Source organism: Penicillium malachiteum, assembly GCF_028827825.1.
Source record: "Penicillium malachiteum strain IBT 17515 chromosome Unknown utg000005l:1.0-9002435.0:326005.0-9005861.0, whole genome shotgun sequence".
In the NCBI taxonomy this organism is placed as follows: Eukaryota; Fungi; Ascomycota; class Eurotiomycetes; order Eurotiales; family Aspergillaceae; genus Penicillium; species Penicillium malachiteum.
In genome coordinates, this window is record NW_026643099.1 from 2024534 (window position 1) to 2044216 (window position 19683).

Here is a 19683-nt window from a genome sequence, read left to right on the forward strand (position 1 = left end):
CGGAGGGATCTAATCGCTCAAAGGGACGCCTCGTAGGCCGAGCGCGATGTAGACAGCTTCGTGCTAAGATTCAAAATGGCTTCTACTGGTGAAAAGAGAGCCACGTGCAATCACGTGGTACAACTGTGGCCTGGATCACCGCGATGTTTTTGCTCCCGGGAGCGACTGCATGGCGTGGTAGCCAAAGTTGGCCAGAACAACCTTGGCGTCGGATACAGCGGCATTCGCCGGTGGGAAAAGGGGGCAGTGCTTTGACATGGGAGTCAATGCGCAGGGGTTGTTGGGGGCACAAATGGAAAAGAGGAGATAGCGATGGGTGCAAGATAAAGAGGGGTGGGAGGAAGGAAGGGAAGAAAGTAGAGATCACTGGGGCCGGGCGAGCTCTTATGCCTGAGCGACAGGCGGAGCTTACAGAACGAGGTATTGGGGCGCTAAACCCAAAGAGGCAAAACTAACCGGATACAGTAATTCACAGGTCCGCCGTTTACAGGCAAAAATATCATGTCAGCCAAAATAACGTGATAAACTAGGCCCAATTGGGACGGTTTTAACACGATTAAATCCTGGCTTCTGATTGGCCGAACCAGAATGGATCACATGATTAGCCACGTGATCTACGGTCGCAGCAGACGCTTATTCGTGTAAATTAGTGTTATGAGAGAATCAGACCTGTTGATACGTCCCATTGCGACCGCCTACTGCATTAGACCCTGTAGTCTGACATATCAACAGGTTGGTTTAATCTTTTTTTTTCCAAAAACATTCCAGATAATCTAATTCTGTATATACTCAATAATCACATGACTGACGTACAGTGTCTCTCTACCAATCGTTTTCAAAAGTAGATATAGGCGTGATCAACATGTTAGTTGGTTCAAGATCTCCATGTTTGCTCGCTTTGCATCGAATCTTCTGGTCATCCAGGCTTCCAAAGCCCTGTTTCTTCCGTACTAGTGTCATTAATCCTTAAGCTATCAATGTGATTCCAGACAGACACCCAGAGCATCAGGCAGGCTCTCTGGACGACACAGAGGGGCTATTGACAGATTGCCCATTCCAAGCCCTTTGTGTTTGCAGGGTTTGCATAGAACCTTCCAGCCTGTAAGTTAAGAGTAAAATACTTCTCAAGCTGCTTTATCTCTGCATCCTTGAGATTAAATCTTGACGCGCAGAGAAATAGCATAATCTCTTCAATAGTTTTAGACTTTAAACGCCTACGTCGGTAGTGGCAGATATCACGCGTAGTATTAAAAAGCCGTTTGACACCAGCACCACTCATAGGAATTAATAGAATATCCCAGGCAAGGAGTATAATTATAGGGAAATAGGATTGATTATCATACCAGAACTGGAGAGGCTTAATTTCTACTTTGGATGAGATCGAGACCTTGAAGGAGCAGAGTCATGAGAATTTAGAAGGGACTGAGATTGATTTAATTAGCGAGAATGAGGAGGAGGAAGAAGAGGAGGTTACTGAGATAGCTACTTCTAACGAACTGATCGATCTTGGTGCTGAGAGTGAGGATACTGGGGATATTCAGCTACCTGAGAATGCGACTTAGCTACGGACGTCTGGGAGGAAGCGTAAACATAGAGAAGACAATAACTTTGAGGAATATTAGAATAGATTCAATTCAAATCATTTACTGTGATAACGCTTCGGAGAATCTACCTGTATTAGCTATTCTACATGTAAGTAGAATGCCGAAAATTACAGACCAATTTGCATTAATTATGCAGTCACGAGATTTTTCTCAGTTTGTCCTGTTTACACTAATATGGGGCCCCATGGGTTACCCACGATGGGTTATGGGTTTTTGGCAATAACCCATAACCCATCATGGCTTCCGTACTTCACCTTCCAGCTATCATGACCTATCTTCCATCGATAGAAAATTCGCCACATTGATAATTGGTGACTTTTTTTTTTAAGAAACTCTACTCAAACACAGCCGATTCGGACTTGCAGTCAATATGGCGTAGAAACCAAATGATTTGTATTCGCCTTCATAATGACTTCAGTAGCCTTTCAACTAGCAGCCACAAATTCACAGCCATGGCCCCTTCCAATACCAGAATTGGCCTAAGGAGTCGATCCAGGTGTTGGATAGGAGCATTCTGGACATTGTTTCTCTCTATTCCTTTCCCAACCGTTACCAATCCAATTTGCATCATGGCTCTGTCCACAATCAACAATTCTGATTTCGCTGATAAAAGCTTCGCAATCACGGCATTCGGTGCGCCGAAACGTGCACATCTATGGAAAGGGTTTGCTTTAGTCAAATATTTAGAGTTTGTGGATCTTCACGTACCGTGAGCGGTTCGTAAAGTGCTTTGAAAAGTACGTGGTTTTTAATCTCTCAAGCACTCAGACCTTCCAGATGTCTATGTTCTGGCATCAATAGGAATCTTGAATAAAATGAGTAGTATGACATACGATTTGAGAACTTGAAGTAAAGGAGACTTGAGCTGAGCAATAGTATTTGTTTCTTCAAGAAATGAGCTTGGTGCCGTTCTAGTTCTTATATCTCTAGGGAGCGAACCTGATATATATAAATGGCATAATATAACATATTTCCCCCCTAAAAGCTGAATTACATGGATGGTTGATTTTATGAATTTCCACCAAAATTACAAGTTTTCTGGCCAAATGAGCGGTCTAGGCCAGAATTTGACAGGTCCTTTGCCTCGTTGATTGCCTAAAAGTCGCAAATTCCATTGTTACCCTGCTCGATGTGGGTCATGCTTAATGCGTTTCTTATCTCCCCCGCGGAGTAAGGGCATGGATAGGTTAGGCGGAGAATGACAAGCCAATCATGAGCGAGAGAATCACCCCTGAGGGTGATTCTTGTTCGCCAAACTGTTCAAAGAATCAAGCTGAAACTCTCCATATAGGCATAAAGAGAAAAGGCCACCCCAGCCACCGGAAAAGAAGGAAGTCACACAAACAGCGAAAGACGAGGAAAATATCAAGGTGGTTTCAGAGCTTGTGAGAATGCTGCGCTCCAATACAAAATCTTTCGTTCACGCGGCCACAAAGACGTGTAAGCATACAGAAGAAGATCTATGGGCTATGTGGGTTTGGACCAAAGTCTCTGTAATGGTATTTTGAGTTTTTTTTTTTCTGCCAGATAAAAAAGAGTCGTGGTTGCCTTGAAAATATGGGAAAATATGGGGTTGAGATAATGGCCGCTATGGACCTCCGTAGCAAAGGCAATCTAGCGGTGTATGGTTACTTAATTGTTATTTACAACATTATAGGCAACCGGAACACGCGTAAGTAGATGATTGGCTCTAGAATCTCCCTTAGTCAGCGATGGGATCAAAGTAAAAAGAGAACCTTGGAATTCATGCCCAGCGAAGTCTACCATTCCCCGATCTAGGGTCATCAATCTACGAAATGGCCGATGGAAGATCAAGTTCAACTCAACAGGTAGGCAGGACCTTATTGGGAATATACATAGACCATGGCTCATATCTTTTCAGTCCACGAAAATGGCTTGTTCCGAATATTTCCAGCCGAAGTCAACCCAGGCCATTCCTATTCGCATGTGCATATCTTTTACCAGAGATAGCCCTTACTGGGAGACACCTGAATCCTCATTGAAAGATATTTTGCAACAACTAGACATCAAGTCCGATATCAGCAAGACAGCTCAGTTGTTGGTAACACAAAAATGGCCAAAATACTTTTTTTTGATCTACGACTTCTTCCACACCGACTACGATTCAAGTAGCGCCCACCAACCAGAGGAAAATGAGCTTGATGTTATGAGAGTTGACTCCCGTGGTGATAAATTTCATATTCGAATGGCAGATACGCTTTTTAAAACAAGGATCAATCACGAAGTGGCTATGATTCATAATGTCAACGGTGACGCAGTGCCGCCTTATGTTGACGATCACAGCGGCGGTAACGTGCCAATTTATCTAAATCCTCGAGATACTTCTCTCTTGTGATTGTCGAAATATGAGCCCGTATACTGACTGAGATTCATGAGAAGATATTTGGTCTCAGCATGGTTAAGTCATGAAATTTTGAATTACCAGACTCCTGTTGACTTTTCGTCCTTTCTTGCGCATACACATGTTTTTCCTGATATTTCGATTTGTGTTATCTCATTGCTTTCATAAGTGACATTCCTTTTCCTAGATTGGGTCTTCAAATTTTCCCCACTTATGTTTGGATATTTTTCCAATTTACTATGGATGAATCATCCCCACAACGCCCGGAACTACTAGTTAAGTTAGCAAGGTGGATGGTTAAATCCACCCCCCTTCAGAGGCGAACAACCATTGATCTTGATTCCATATCTCGGGGAGAATGTCGACGATGCGATATTCTGGAATTATAACCCGCTACGGTACGCTTGGAATTAGGTTCAGCATCAATTAAGTGTAATACTATTTTAATACTGTTTTGTTTGAACATAATACCCTCCATTCCATGATATTATTATATATGCACATGCAGATGAGCGGAACCTTTTGTGCACGTACGACGCAGCCTACATATTTTAATCAAGTCCTGAAATTGGATTTAGAGCATATTCAGGGGACGATAAAAGCTCATGGCTTTGATTCTGTTAAGGCCTGGCCCTAGAGTATATGAAAGTATGATCTTTCCAAAGTGCCGCGGCCTGCCACGGTCCACTAGGTATCTAGCCGTGCTAACCCTCTTTCTTGCTGATCCATTTGGACGGCTCCTGGGGCTGTAAAGTCATACCAGGGTCAACTGTAATAACAAGGCTGCCATCAATGCATCTAGTTGTGTAGATAGGGCTGTTGGGGCCTGCTTCCAGGTGCCAATTCACAATTTCTCCCGATTTCAAGACCCAATATTCCTCCTTTGGTGTACCTCGAGGCAGAACGCTCGTCTCAAACTCTTCAATTGCTTTTGCAGCACCTTTGAGTTGCATAACATTCATAGCAGTGTAGTGTTGATGCGTGCGCTTTCCATCCTTTTTAACTTCCATCAAAATATTTGTTGCCGTGCCTTCCCGTGCCACCTGCAGAACTTTGAAGGCTTCCGTCCCACCAGAGGCTGCTCCGGATACTTTTCTTCTCTCATCAGTTCGCGTGAAGATATTGGATATCTTCCGGCGTAGAGTTGGTGGTTCGAGTTGACTGGGTTATTTGTCCTCTAGCGGGGCTTCCATTGTAATTGGAATAAGGGTTTCCTCCTGGCATTCCCAACGGCTTATAGTTTTCTGTCATAATTTCAAGTCATCATTCAGCCATAATTCAAGCGGAACTATCAATGTACCCCCTACAAGTCTAGAAAGCCTACCGGTGACAACACTAGGAAAAGTGAACGTGTGGTAAATCAAGGACAGATTTTATTCAAGTTTCAGCTCCTCTCCAAGAGCTCAAGCGCCCGATTTTGGAATGGCCAATTGTGATATTAATCCAACGATACTAGTTTGATGAGGAGTGAGAGACGATGCATATGTGTCATTTTATACTTATTCTAGCTATCTATGATAAATCAATGTTATTTCAGATCTATGAACCAGAGGAAGGAGAAATCAATACTAGCCTCTAATTTCTTATAGAAGCCGTACCTATGACGAGGAAGAATGGGACAAAGATATACGGATCCATCTTAAGCAATTCCAGATTAACCTTTTGAGTTGATCTATGACTTTGAATCGTTTCAAAATTGGGTATCACCACCCTCAGATCCAGAGCCTGAGGAAACCAATCCGTAGTTGGCCATGTCTCACTAGCGTGTTCAGAAGAGAGTACTATGCACCCCGCCCCCAATATTAAGAGATACTGGAACGGACGACTATGATTTTGGACTGCTCGATGCGTGCTATAAGCCTCCCTGGTCCTAGGCAATAATTTTAATTGAATTTGGGAGAGTCACGATACACTAGCCTGGTTACTGCTAAGCCCACTTAGAATGAAGCCTTGGTGACCTTGACTATACATACTTCTCATTACCTGTACCGAGTATGTTACTCCCGTCAGCCGATGGGAGATAAAACATGGGGTAACAAGTTGTGTCGACCATGATGGGACCGACTAGATCTAGATTGAGCTCTATGATTCGGGCTTCATGGAGCCGGTCTAAATTGTAGAATGTCTCCGGCACTGGATGATTTGTCTCTAGAGCCGAGAACCTGAGATCCTGCGAGTTTAGATGGTCAATGAGTGGGCGAAGATCCGAACTGTTGTCCGTGTTTCTAGCTAGCTGTTCAAGCTCCGAGAGGAAAAAGGAGAGGATTCTCGGAACCATCTAAATCCATGTCAGCGATCTCTAGAGTATATAAGCTCTATTTTGCTTACCTGTGGTTTGTCCTCCATCAAGCTAATAGCCTTAATATCATGCAGTACATCTGGCAAGATACTACGCAGACATTCCGATTTAATATCAATCTACAATGGCTCGGCGTTGAGGTCTTATTATCTCGTTAGAACTGCCAGTTTTGTATCTGCTGAAATGGATACGAACCAACTTGAACACGTTTGCAGATAACGAATGCATCTTGATGGCCTGCATCACTGGAAGCCTCCACCGGCTTTGATATCTTGTACCTGCATGCATGTCTGTCCCAGCTACCTTCCTCTCAGTTATTTACAAAAGTAGTATAGAATTGATTGGCTCGTACATTTCCAAGATCGTTTTAGATGAGGGTGGTGATGCAGAGTTCTTAAACGATTTAAAGTCATATTGAGTCGCAGAGATTGGACAATCATCAGATATCTGATCGACGTTCCGCTCCGTCGCGGTTGGAATTCTAGCGACAGTAGATTGATCGCAAGTGATATCCATCAGTAATTGGTTCAATTGACTCGTATCGACGGCGGGCTGGTCCTGGGCAATAGGCGTGCTTGGAGGTCGTTCATAGCTCAAATCCATCCTGTTCAGTTTGGAAAAATTGGCTGAAATAGCTCAAAAGACTGAGATTAATTTGGTAAATTAAAAAGACAAACAAGTGTCCGAGGGATCCCCCCTTTTTATGTACTGAATACTCTAAAGTTCAAATACTCATAGCCTATGATATTCCTTCGGATCATGTATTAAGTGCCTAGATTCATGAGAATGCACTGTACAGTACATGTACATATGGTATATGGAGTAGCGTCGATTTTAATTGATTGGATAGATCTAAGCATCGCTGGGGTTAGTGGCTACTAACTTAGAGTAGGTATCGGCGACATGTGGGGAGCTCGGCGACCAATTATAACAAAGATCACAGATTTGTGATCCCTGTACCTCCGTATACACATTTGTGATCACTGTACCTACATGAATGCCTTAAATGGGAAATCGGGAACACCAGAGGCCAAAGTGGAGACGAATTTCACGAGGATGGAAAACTTGCTTTCCGGAGAACTTGCATCTTATCTTACCACTACCCCGCAGCTATTTGTGTCTTCAGCTTCAAGCATAGCTACAGTCATGGCATCAACTGAATTTATGCTAGATATGGCAAGGAGGGCTCTCCTCGAGGTGGGATTTTTTGATTTAAATGAATCATCAGTGGGCGACCGTGTCTTAGAGATGGAGAGGCTAGGCTTTCCATACCTCACTGAATATGGAATCGATGCCTTGTGATTCCGCCCTCGCGCCCAGCCCTGGTGCTAAGCCAATAAACGTTCAAGCTATGCATCCCCCTCATCCTCATCAATATCTTCATCTTCACTTATCCAAATTATAAGCTTTTCTGAGCAATGATCTTTCGGGCGCCACGATTTGCTTCCTTTGTATGTACTCGGTGCTTTTTGCGAGGGATTCGGTTTCGGTGCAGTAGCTAGGGAACTTTTCAGGAACATATGGATCCATGGATAGACATAACATTTACCTGTCAGCTCACTGATCCTCTGTTTCAACATCTTTGATTGAAAAATTTGCATTTCTGGCATCTCTAGATCGATATAGATTTCAGACCATTCCCACAGGGATATCGTGTCTCAAGTATTCAAATCCCGCAACCGCGCGGTTAGGGTGCCACGGTTTTCCCTGGCTATGGCTCTCGCTTTGGCACCGAGTATATTTCCAATCCATGTTAGATCTAATATACAAAAGCTACGAACTGACGATAAACTCTAGATATATTTACTGCTTGCAAAACTCTATTTACATGTTAATTACGCTGCAGTTGAATCGCCAGTGGCTATGAAAGGTGTTGTTGTACACTATTTATAGATTCCTATAGACTCCTTCTAGCTCGTGGTATTTGTAGAAGCAAAACGGCTCAGCTATACTGAGCTTGGGGTCTCTATCATCAAGATAGTCAATCCAATATCCACGAAAACACCTGGTCCCTGCCATACCAAAAAGAAAGGCTTCCCAGGATTTGTGCCCCACCCATTTCCAAGAAGCACATCAATACATTGGTTGGCCTATACTGCACCATAGCGATAAATATCAAGGGTTTTGTAGTCCAATTTCTTTCCCGTGTTCCCTATACTATCCTCCTTGCCCATTATAGCTTGGGCTAACCGTAATTTGTTGGTTTTTGAATAAAGGGAGTGGAGGCTGGAAGGTAGGTGTAGTGGGAAAGGATGTGAGCGGCGGCCGACCAGGTAAGTAGGTGGAAATGAGTTGAATCCTTGGTGTAAAGTGAAGTTAAAGTCATGGAGAAGTGCGTTATTATGTGTTCGGGCGTTGGGTCGGATAAATTTAGCTCGGTAGGAGGTGTGTTTAAGGACTTAATAGGCATGTGAGCTGTGAGCCTGTGGCCGCTATCGGATTCTGTAGCTGAGATCTAAATGAAGAACTCAAAATAAATTTCATTGCAAAGATTCTGAGTCCTAATACTAGTAGTAATCGATCATCCGGTCGCACTCCATCATTAGCTACAACCCATTCTGTAAATATTTCCAACGTCACTGTGAACATAGACCATTCTTTCTTCTTTCCTGCTCATCTTCAGAATCCTTAGTGTCACGGTGCTTTTTGCCTTGCCCTCTCTCCGGTTCCCTTTCAAGTCTATCCTAGGCTAGCCTATCTTAATCCCACTTACATGAGTCCGAGGTACTAGCATCATCTTGGACTTTGATGCCACCTAACCAGAAGTGTGTGGTAGCGCTGGTGCCCCAAATGCTGAAATAAAAGCTGATGGTTTCGGGGTTTCAGGAATACCCAAGGAGGGATTGGGTGTATAAGATAGCGCCGGTGCCCCGAAAGCTGGAGTGAAGGCTGATGTACCGTTGCCAAGTAGTGGAGAAACATGTCCAGGGAAGAGCTCATTAGATATCGTTGGTGCCCCAAAAACTGGAGTGAAGGCTGATGTACTGTTGCCAAGTGGTGTAGAAACAGGTCTACCGAAAGCTGTCACTCTCTGGGGAACAGGGGAGAGCTTGGGTGGCGAAACAGGTCTACCAAAAGCTGTCACTCTCTGGGGAACATTGTCAAGAGAGAGCTTGGATGTTGCGGGCAGTGGAAAACCACCGAGGTTGAGGCTACTCTGAGACAGAGGAGCTGGGGCCCCAAAATCCAAGACGGGGGCAACACTGCTTGCCAGAAAACCTGGTAGGAAGCATAACTTCAAGCAGTGGGGACAGGTGAAGGCTTGCTTTTGTATATCGGTAAGCGTAAACCCATTCATCTTTTCGAGTCTTCTGTGTTATCTATTCCAAGCTCGTCAGTACATCACTTTTTATACATAATGCTCATCTGGGACTGAAAATTAAATTGATTCTTTGGGCCATGATTACCTGGTGACCATGTTTTCCATCTTGAGCCACGGTTGTCCCTGGAACCATACCTTTTCTCCTTTAGATTAAATGCAGCAGCAATTTTCAAGTTTAGTTGCCTTTTAATGGTAGATTATAGGTCTGATACTACCTAGTACAGCCGTGAAGCTAATCAATATAGTACCTAGGATCCTTCCAAGGTTGAATCCTGTAGTTCCAAAATTCACCCGCTTAGGTAGATTACTATTTTTAGGCTAGTATAACCTTAAGCCTTCTACCTTATTTATTATAGTGTATAATAATCGGTTAAAAATACTAACTGATAAAAGCTATAGCACTAATGCATAAAAAGGCCTATTAAAGCCTGTTAATATATCTCAAGATGTGTCATATTCACGATTGAATTAGAAAGTCATTGCCAGATGGGTCTTGCAATTGATGGTCTAGGGGTTACAGTTTATAAGGCATCGATATTGCCACTGGCAGTACTAAAGTGCCTGGTTTAGGCTATGTGACCTCATCACGAGGCACATTCAAGTAAAAGTAACAGCTAGGTATCAGTGGATCCCAGATAGCGTTAAATAATGACTTGCTCTTGTTGCCATTATCAGGTCAACCCAAAAGGACTGATATTAGCTTCTTTGAATATTCCAGCGGTTTCAAGTTTCTTCTCCATTAAAAGTCTAGGTTTGTGTATTGCAAAATAATATAGGAAACTATATTTTCACCCGCCTGGCAGATGTCCTGACTCCCAATGATTAGCGTCCCAATGGCCACATGGGTGTACACCGTGTACATAGCATCACCTGGTACTATTTTTACCCCTCCCTTCTTTCTACTCCGCCACCTCCTGATAATTAGATAGGCATTGGTACTTACACTGCCCAAAACCTTCCTGTTATTTGAATCGTACCAGCCCCCAATATATTACGCATTATTCTTCATTCCCGGTCTAAAGGTCTCCTGATCCCCTTCATCGACATCTGGACCGGATCTTTAATGTCCTGAATGTTTAGCAAATCCAATACTTCATCCGATAATTAGCAAATATCTCTTTAGTCACTAAGACTCACTCAAAAAGCATTTTTCTATCCACAAATTACAACCGGAATATACCCCCTGCTGCAGTATACCCGGATGCTTCATTGTGCCTGGAGAGATTCTCCATTCTATCCGCCACCTGGTGGAGGTGCACAATTTTACAATGTGAACCTTTATTCTACCTGGTATATCTATATCAGGATAAAAAAGAGCGAACTAGTACTTGCGTTCTGCTTACGTTCTTCTTCGCGATTTATGTTCTACTTATATCTTCTTGTATGCGTTTCTCCTCTCTACTTCAGTTCCTTTCTTCCCATTACTTGCTGCTTTCTTTTCTCGCCTTATATCAGATTGTCTTGTTTTGTATATAGTCTGAATGCTCGGTGCAATAGGTTCGCAAGTCTCATTATATACCTATAGATAGAGGCCGGATGGTGTAGTTGGTTATCACGTGTCGTTAACAAGTCTCACGACTTCTTGTTCCGACAAGGTCCTCGGATCGAGCCCGGGTCTGGTCACTTTCTTTTTGTGTTTTCCTCGGTTGTGAGGGAATAGGGTGCCAGGTTGGCTGTGCATGACCATTTGGATAACGTAAGCCACGGCCGTTCCGATCACCCCATCAAAAATCCCGTCTTTCAGCCAAAACATTTACTTCAAGCCGCTGCCATGCCACCAGTTCGTTCCAAATCTCGGCAAAAATTAACCAACCAAGAGGGCAGGATCTTATTGGCACTGGAAGATTTAAAAAATTGCCGTATCACCTCTCTCCGCGCAGCAGCGAAGCTCTATGAGATACCCTACACTACACTCCATGCGCGCGCGCATGGCCTATCTTCATGGCATGATAAGCGTCCATCTGGCCATAAATTGACTCAACTAGAAGAAGATTCGCTTGCTGAGTGGATAATCTCTATGGATACACGTGGAGCAGCACCTAGGCTATCTACTGTAGGAGAAATGGCTAATATCCTTCTTGCTGCGCGTGGATCAACCTCTTCTTCTACCGTTGGTGTTAATTGGCCGTCAAGCTTTATTAAGCGTCGAAATGAGCTCCGTACACGTATCTCAAGACGCTATGACTATCAACGTGCTCTAAATGAAGATCCAAAGATCATACAAGAGTGGTTTACCACTGTCCAACGTGTGATTGATGAGACGGGCTTTGCAATGGGCCTCATTTCAACACAGACAGTTGTAACACGACAAGAATACTACGGTCGGCGATCTATTTTACAACCTGGAAACCGTGAATGGGTGACAGCAATTGAAGCTATCTGTGTAGATGGCTATTCATTACCACCATGTGTGATTTTTAAGGGAAAGGTTGCCGTTGCTAGTTGGTTCGATAACCTCCCAAAAGACTGGAGATTCGAGGTCTCAGCTAATGGCTGGACTACTGATGAGATTGGTTTACGATGGCTAGAAAAGCTATTCATCCCATCAACAAATTCATGTGTCCGTGGTCGCTTTCGGCTGTTGATTCTTGATGGCCATGGAAGCCATCTTACACCTCAATTTGACCGAATCTGCACTGAAAACAATATCATTCCGCTCTGTATGCCTGCACATTCATCACATCTATTACAGCCATTGGATGTTGGCTGTTTTGCGGTATTGAAACATACCTATGGTCGCTTTATAAGTGATCTTGCACGTACAGGCTATAACCATATCGATAAGCTTGATTTCTTAGCTGATTTTCAACGTGCCCGGCTTGAAGCTTTTCAACCAGCTACTATCCAGAATAGCTTTATAGCTACAGGATTAGTACCAATTGATGCTGAAAAAGTTCTTTCTAAATTGAAATTTTCGCTACGAACACCTACACCACCAGGTACTCGACCAGGCAGCCGAAGCAGTCAATTTTCACCTAAGACACCTAGAACTGTGGTTCAGCTTCAAAGGCAAGCTTCAATGCTTAAAGATCTTCTCAAACAGCGATCTAATAGCCCTCCAAGCCCATCGAAATTGATGCTAGATCAAATCATTAAGGGCCACTATATATCGCTACATAACACAGCGTTACTAGCACAAGAAAACGCCAATTTACGTGCAGCGAACGAGAAGAAACGACAGAAGCGTAGTCGATCAACTAGGCAGGTGCCATGTGAACAGGGCTTGACTGTTGAAGAAGGCCTGCAGCTACTCACGCAGCTAGAATTGCCAGTAGAAGCACCTGCGGTCGAACCACACACCCAGGTTGAATTGCCTATTCAGCCGAATCAGCCAGCCCCCAGGGCTCAGCCTAGGTGTAGTGGATGTCGAGAGGTTGGCCATCGGATCAATGTATGTAAAAATCGTATTTATAACTGAATTTATTCGCATTGGGTTGAAATATTTGAATTTGAATTTGTCTAATGGTGGTGGGTGCGCAGCTCGACCGGGAATCACGTTAACGTAAGCCACGGCCGTTCCGATCACACGGCCGTTCCAATCACCCACCCCACTAGAAATTTTTTACATTCGATTATCTCAACCAACACTAATAAATTCAGCTAAATATACCGATTTTTACATACATTAATTCGATGGCCAATCTCTCGACACCCACTACACCTAGGTGGAGCCTTAGGGGCTGGCTGATTCGGCTGAATAGGCAGTTCAACCTGGGTGTGTGATTCGATTACAGGTGTTTCAACAGGCCTTTCCACCTGCGTAAGTAGCTGTAGGCCTTCTTCAACAGTCAAGCCCTGTTCACATGGCACCTGCCTAGTTGATCGACTACGCTTCTGTCGTTTCTTCTCGTTCGCTGCACGTAAATTGGCGTTTTCTTGTGCTAGTAGCGCAGTGTTGTGTAGCGATATAAAGTGTCCCTTGATGATTTGATCTAGCATCAATTTGGACGGGCTTGGAGGGCTGTTTGATCGCTGTTTTAAAAGATCTTTGAGTATTAAAGCTTGCTTCTGAAGTTGAACCACAGTTCTAGGTGTTTTGGGTGTAAATTGACTAGATCTGCTGCTTGGTCGGCTACCTGGTGGTGTAGGTGTCCGTAGAGAAACATTCAATTTAGAAAGAACTCTTTCAGCATTAATTGGTACTAAACCAGTAGCTAAAAAGCTATTCTGGATAGTATGTGGCCGAAAAGCCTCAACACGTGCGCGTTGGAAATCAGCTAAGAAATCAAGCTTGTCGATATGGTTATAGCCTGTACGTGCAAGGTCGCTTATAAAACAACCATATGTACGTTTCAACACTGCAAAACAACCAACATCTAATGGTTGTAATAGATGTGATGAATGTGCTGGCATACAAAGCGGAATAATATTATTCTCTGAGCAGAGCCGGTCAAATTGAGGCGTAAGATAGCTACCATGGCCATCAAGAATTAATAGCCGAAATCGACCACGGACACGTGAATTTGTTGATGGGATAAATAGCTTTTTTAGCCATCGTAAACCAATCTCATCAGTAGTCCAGCCATTAGCTGAGACCTCAAGTCGCCAGTCTTTTGGTAGGTTATCAAACCAACTAGCAATAGCAACCTTTCCCTTAAAAATCACACAAGGTGGTAATGAATAGCCATCTGCACAGATAGCTTCAATTGCAGTTACCCATTCACGGTTTCCAGGCTGTAAAATAGTACGTCGAACATATTATTCTTGTCGTATAACAACAGTCTGTGTTGAAATAAGGCCCATTGCAAAGCCTGTCTCATCAAAGTTATAGATGTCTTCAGGTTGGATCCCGTTCTCATCAATAACTTGTTGCACAGTTGTAAACCATGCTCGAATTGATTTAGGGTCTTCGTTTAAAGCACGTTGATAGTCATATCGCCTAGAGACACGTGTTCGAATCTCATTACGTCGATTGACAAAGGTTGATGACCAGTTCTTGCCAACTGTAGGTGGGGGGTGGCTACCACGCGCAGCCAGTAGGATATTAGCCATTTCTCGTACAGTAGATAGCCTAGGCGCTGCGCCACGTGTATCCATAGAGATAATCCATGTAACAAGCGCGTCCTCTTCTAATTCTGTTAATTTAGAGCAAGAACGATGAGAATCAACGCGTGGAAGCCTTCCAGCCAAACGTGCGTGTAGTGTAGTGTAGGGTATTCCATAAAGCTTCGTGGCTGCGCGAATAGATTTGATACGGCCGCTTTGAATATCGTCAAGGGCTAATAAGATCTTGCCCTCTTGGTTGGCATTTTTTTCGGCCGAAATATTGCGAGTTGGTGGCATGGTAGGTGTTTGAATTGGGTAGGATGGTTGAAAGACGCGATTTTTGGTGGGGTGATCCGTTAGACCGGGTGATCCGTGAGACCGGGAATCACGTTAACGTTAGTTAGTTATTAAATGTTGACACGTTTAGTATTGTGAGGCTGGTGGGCTATAAATAATTAGGCTGGGTACTATTTCCTCGGGAAAAGAGCAAACATTTGAAGGATCGATCATCATGATGCATTATGCGCTATTTGTTAATTGGCTAGATAAAGGGGATGCTTACAGCCCATTACATTCGTAGTCGCCAAAAATCCGCTCTGGATTGGTTGAAATGTCTCTAGGCTTGAGGGCAAGCGCCTTGGATGTGTGAGGTCCTACTGTGAGATATGTACGGAGCAGGATAGTATCATGCATGCGGAGATCTTGATATTGCAGCAGGTCACATAACGAGTGTTTTAGCTTATTAGGACAGTATGTACCCCGTAGTCTACCTAAAATATACTACCTAGTAGTACTGTTATGGTTCATCATGAAGTGTTTTCTCTTGGAAGAATGGTTAGTCCGTCGGCATGATCCAGGCAGATTAGACCCCGCAGATCCACTCATTCGGAATTGGAGGTGGGCGGTGCCAGGCTAGTAAATCTTGATAAGCATGCGACGCGCCCGCCCTTGCGCATGACGAGGGCAGCTGCGGTCAGATGCATAATGGCGCTTTCACTCTTGTATCGGTTTGAGATGGGGCAGCGGTTGCTTGATCCACATTGAGGAAAATTGACAAACGAGTTTCGGCCAACGGGCATTGTGCCTGGAGTAGGGAAAGATAATTCTTCGAGGGAGGGACCCCGAAGCCATAGTTCCTGCAAACATAAGGAATATACAACGGAACATAACTGAGATCTACAATTTTTATGTCCAGTTGAGACAGCTACATTAGTGTGAGCAATCCAAACTATTACTTTTACTTGAATGCGCCTTGAGGTGAGATCACATGCATTATAGATTTTTCGTGTAATACACCTGGGCAAGATTAATTGGCTATAGGTCCCAAATTCGCCTGCTGGTTACTAGTTTGAGATTAGTCTAACACATGTGCTGGAGATATTATTTTTAGTTCAATACTCTAGGGGGGCCACCTTTAGTATTATGGCGGATAATAATTGGTTGAGGATGCTTATTCGTAATAACCTTACAGCACTAATGCATACAAACACCTAATCTTCAAGCATTTATATCAATAGAATTAAGTATTGATATCGCCACCTGGGCAGTGTTCTGATGCTAGTGTAGTGGGGAATTGTGGTATTCTATATGGAATGATACCTCCACCAACCCCAGTGATGAGCTTGCATCTCTCCTTCTTTAGTTCACAAATAGAGCAAAGGACCGCTCCCCACTTCAGTAATTATCATTTTTACCCCTCTCCCGCTTGCTCCGCCTCCTAATAATTAGTGCCCCTATGATCAGCATCAGCACTGGCACTTCCTGCTATTTAAATCGCACTAGCACCCACAAGTCATTTTAATGCAATACGTATCATTATTCATTTAATATCTGCGCTTGACTGTTCAAATTTGCCCTCTATAGACTCCACCAACTTTCCACCGCTTTCTCAGAGAGACAGCAACAAGAAATCGATCAACTCTCCCAGGTCTCACAGACCTCTCAGAAAAGCGCAGATTCAATGAATCACTCTAGAATTGACGTCTACAACAACAATATTTCTCCTCTGCTTACTCTACCTACTGAATTACTCTTGGAAATTCTTGGTAATTTGCAAGACCTTAAAGGCCTTTTCTCTATAATATTTGTCTGCCGCTGTATTTTCTCTGTTTTTCAAATGGGCCAAAGTCTACTAATTATGTTAAATTTCGCCAAATCTATTTTAAATATATTTACTGATTATGGAATCTACGAAATTCTGATCTAGCTCAGAATGGTTATCTAGCGGGATATTATACAAAGAGACATTATACGAGATATCTTTGAAACTACGTGGAACTTTTGAAATAAAGACTTTAAGAAGCGCTACTTATTCCATTTGGAAGGGCCCTAGCATTATCTTATATCTTACATAACCGCGAGCCTAATGCGCTTAATCTTTTATCCTTGATACAGAAGGGAGACCCCCCTTTTGGATAGTCAACTGTACTAAAGCCACTAGTACTTAAAGTGTAATATAGGTTTAAGCCCTAAGAGCAGCTTATCTCCGAGTACTTTAAGGGGCTAACCTTCATAAAGAACAGCGTTGATATATAGTATAATAGCTCTAATCCAAACTACCCACTACTTAAGATCAAAAGAAAGTCCATAAAAACCTCTTTATATTATACTTAGAAATATGCCACTAATCCATATTAGTTAAGATGATAAAGGGGATATATACAAGAGTAAGTGCTTTATATCTTAAGGATAACGAACAGCGTACTCTTTTAAAGTATAGAATGTAACGGGTTGAACCCGACGAGGGCTTGTCAATCCTCGACGAAGCCCAAAGCCACGATCACGTACGGTCACGTTCGACGACAGTTGACCACGGACGTCTCCGCTTACAGCCCCACACGTGATCCGCGGAAAGATATATATGCCCCATCATGTACTATAGCTTCCTCTTCCTTAAGCATGAATGTAAACTGCATGTCGGCCTATATCGTTCTGCTTCAGACTTTATAGAGCCCATCACAAGGTGTGCCTTATATGGATCATATGATCCTCCCTGGTATATCTGTTAGAACTTAGGACTACTAGTAGTCCCATTCTCTATCACCTTTTACTCTACCTTCTTCTCCCTAACTTAAAGCACCCCTAATTCTATCACCTTCTCTCTTACCACAACATATAATATATATAGGGTATATTCTATCTTTATTCAGGTCTTCTCTCACAACACAAAATTATATATATCAACAAGATGGTATATATAATTAGGAATTTTTAAAGTGATAGTAATACACCCAGGTATTTTATATTTACAGAGAAACTCATTCAGGTATAAATAAGTGATAAAATGCCTTTAAAGTATATCCTTACGACTATAAATATAACCTCTTGCCGCTGGGTGAATATAAGGATTCGCTCCTAAACATTCAGGATATTATAAGTCCGGTGCTCCTTTTGATGTAGATACAGAGAGGATAGATACAGTGGTGTAACATAAGTATTTAACCTCGACTACTTTCGGACCGGAGGACCCACTTTTTAATACTGCCATGCAGAAACCTCCAAAATTCATGTCCTATGCTAAGGCCTCAATAGCTAGTATGCCAGCCCTCATACTTGATAACATCTGCCACTCTATGGGGCATAGTGTCTGATAGGTGCTTAAAGATCTCAATATCTAACGCTTCCCATGCTTCCTGCGCAGCTTTAACCAATAGATCTAATGTAGATGTGTTATTTGGTAGGTGCATAAGCTCAGGGTAACGCTTCAATATTTCAGCCTTTAGTAAAGCCCATAGGTTCTCAATTGGATTTAAATCAGGTGAATAGGGAGACCATTCCATAATATCGCAGTTTAGGTCATCAAGAGTGTTCCGTACAATCCAAGCTGTGTGTACTGGTGCATTATCTTGTTGAAAGATAGCATCATGATCAAGGCTATTAAGAAGGGTAGGTAAAACACGCCTATAAAGCTCTTCAATCGTACGAGAAGAGACACCACCCCGTTGAGATGTAGGATCTCCAAAAAGTGGAATAAGACCAGATCGACGTGGTTGACCAGAAAAAGCAGCCCAAAACATCTGTTTAATTTGCTTTCCTCGTGCTGGAATCATTTGGATCTGAGACCCTTCTTGTGGATGCTGAAAAAGCTGGTCTTTTGGGCGTATAAAGCTCCATTCTTGACGCTGGCCAATTCCACGCTCAATTGTACATTCATCTGACCAATAGACACGGGCCCAATCTGAAGGTGTAAAATGTTGGTATTGTCGGGCCCATCGTAGGCGTTTTTCCGCATGTAAAGGTGTTAAGGAAGGCCTTTGCATCTTCCTCCATTTTCGAAGGCCCATTTCATGGGTTAAACGCCAAATTGACATACGATGGACCTTAAAATCAACCTCTGCAAGTAGGTCTTTGATTAATATTGATAGGTTTTCTTGTATAGTCTCGTATATATGGTCACGATCATCTTCGGTGAGCTTCTTTGGGGCGCCTGAGCGTGGTAGGCTCTCTTGTTTTTGACGCTTTTTCTCTTGGGTAAGAGTATACTGAATAGTTGAGCGTGGAATATCGGGAAAGCGCATCTTTTTAATAGTAGTTGCGCCCCAGCCATTTGTAGCATGTAGCTCGCAGATCTTAGCCCTAGTAAGGCAATCAAGCTCAGGGCCTCTTTTCCCACGTATAGGGGGCATAATATAGCAATATAACTGTAGGCGATATATGTTCGAATAATAATAGATTGTGTATAACAGCAGGTTACGCTACGCGTGGGAGAACGCGGTGTACTAATATAGTAGGCGGTATAAAATAGCGGTCAGACTCAAAGTGGGTCCCAAAGTAGTCGAGGTTAAATACTTATGTTACACCACTGTAGTCCCTATGCCCTCTCCTGATATTATATATAATATTTTAAAGCGGAGGATATATATAGCCCGATCATTTCTAGCCGTATTTCCAGAGAGCGAATACGGTCTTTAAGTAACTTATCATTATTAGTTTCTTCACAGTCCCTGTTCTTAAACTTAAGTTTGCTAAGGGCTAATCTCTCTGGCTGGACTTGTGATATATCGGGCTTATACTGGATCGGTTTCCCTAGAATATTTGCTTTGATGATCTGGTTACTAATTTCTTTAAAGAAGGTCTTTTGTGTGTTAATTAATTCTTGATTATAGAGGTG

The 19683-nt window shown here is 43.0% G+C and overlaps 4 protein-coding genes across 4 annotated transcripts; 1 reads left to right on the forward strand and 3 right to left on the reverse strand.

Annotated features, from left to right (window-relative positions):
• Positions 1-3495: 3495 nt before the first annotated feature.
• N7483_010775 (uncharacterized protein) lies at positions 3496-3960 on the forward strand (the record flags this gene model as incomplete). The annotated part of the gene is made up of 1 exon (XM_057094202.1): positions 3496-3960. The coding sequence occupies one exon, from the start codon at positions 3496-3498 to the stop codon at positions 3958-3960; it is 465 nt and encodes a 154-aa protein (XP_056940173.1).
• Positions 3961-4670: 710 nt separating this feature from the next.
• N7483_010776 (uncharacterized protein) lies at positions 4671-4976 on the reverse strand (the record flags this gene model as incomplete). The annotated part of the gene is made up of 1 exon (XM_057094203.1): positions 4671-4976. The coding sequence occupies one exon, from the start codon at positions 4974-4976 to the stop codon at positions 4671-4673; it is 306 nt and encodes a 101-aa protein (XP_056940174.1).
• A 4044-nt stretch (positions 4977-9020) lies between these two features.
• On the reverse strand, positions 9021-9563 carry N7483_010777 (uncharacterized protein; the record flags this gene model as incomplete). Its single annotated transcript, XM_057094204.1, has 1 exon — positions 9021-9563. The coding sequence occupies one exon, from the start codon at positions 9561-9563 to the stop codon at positions 9021-9023; it is 543 nt and encodes a 180-aa protein (XP_056940175.1).
• An 8534-nt stretch (positions 9564-18097) lies between these two features.
• Positions 18098-19090, reverse strand: N7483_010778 (uncharacterized protein; the record flags this gene model as incomplete). Its single annotated transcript, XM_057094205.1, has 1 exon — positions 18098-19090. One exon carries the CDS (start codon positions 19088-19090, stop codon positions 18098-18100), a length of 993 nt encoding a protein of 330 aa, XP_056940176.1.
• Positions 19091-19683: the final 593 nt, after the last annotated feature.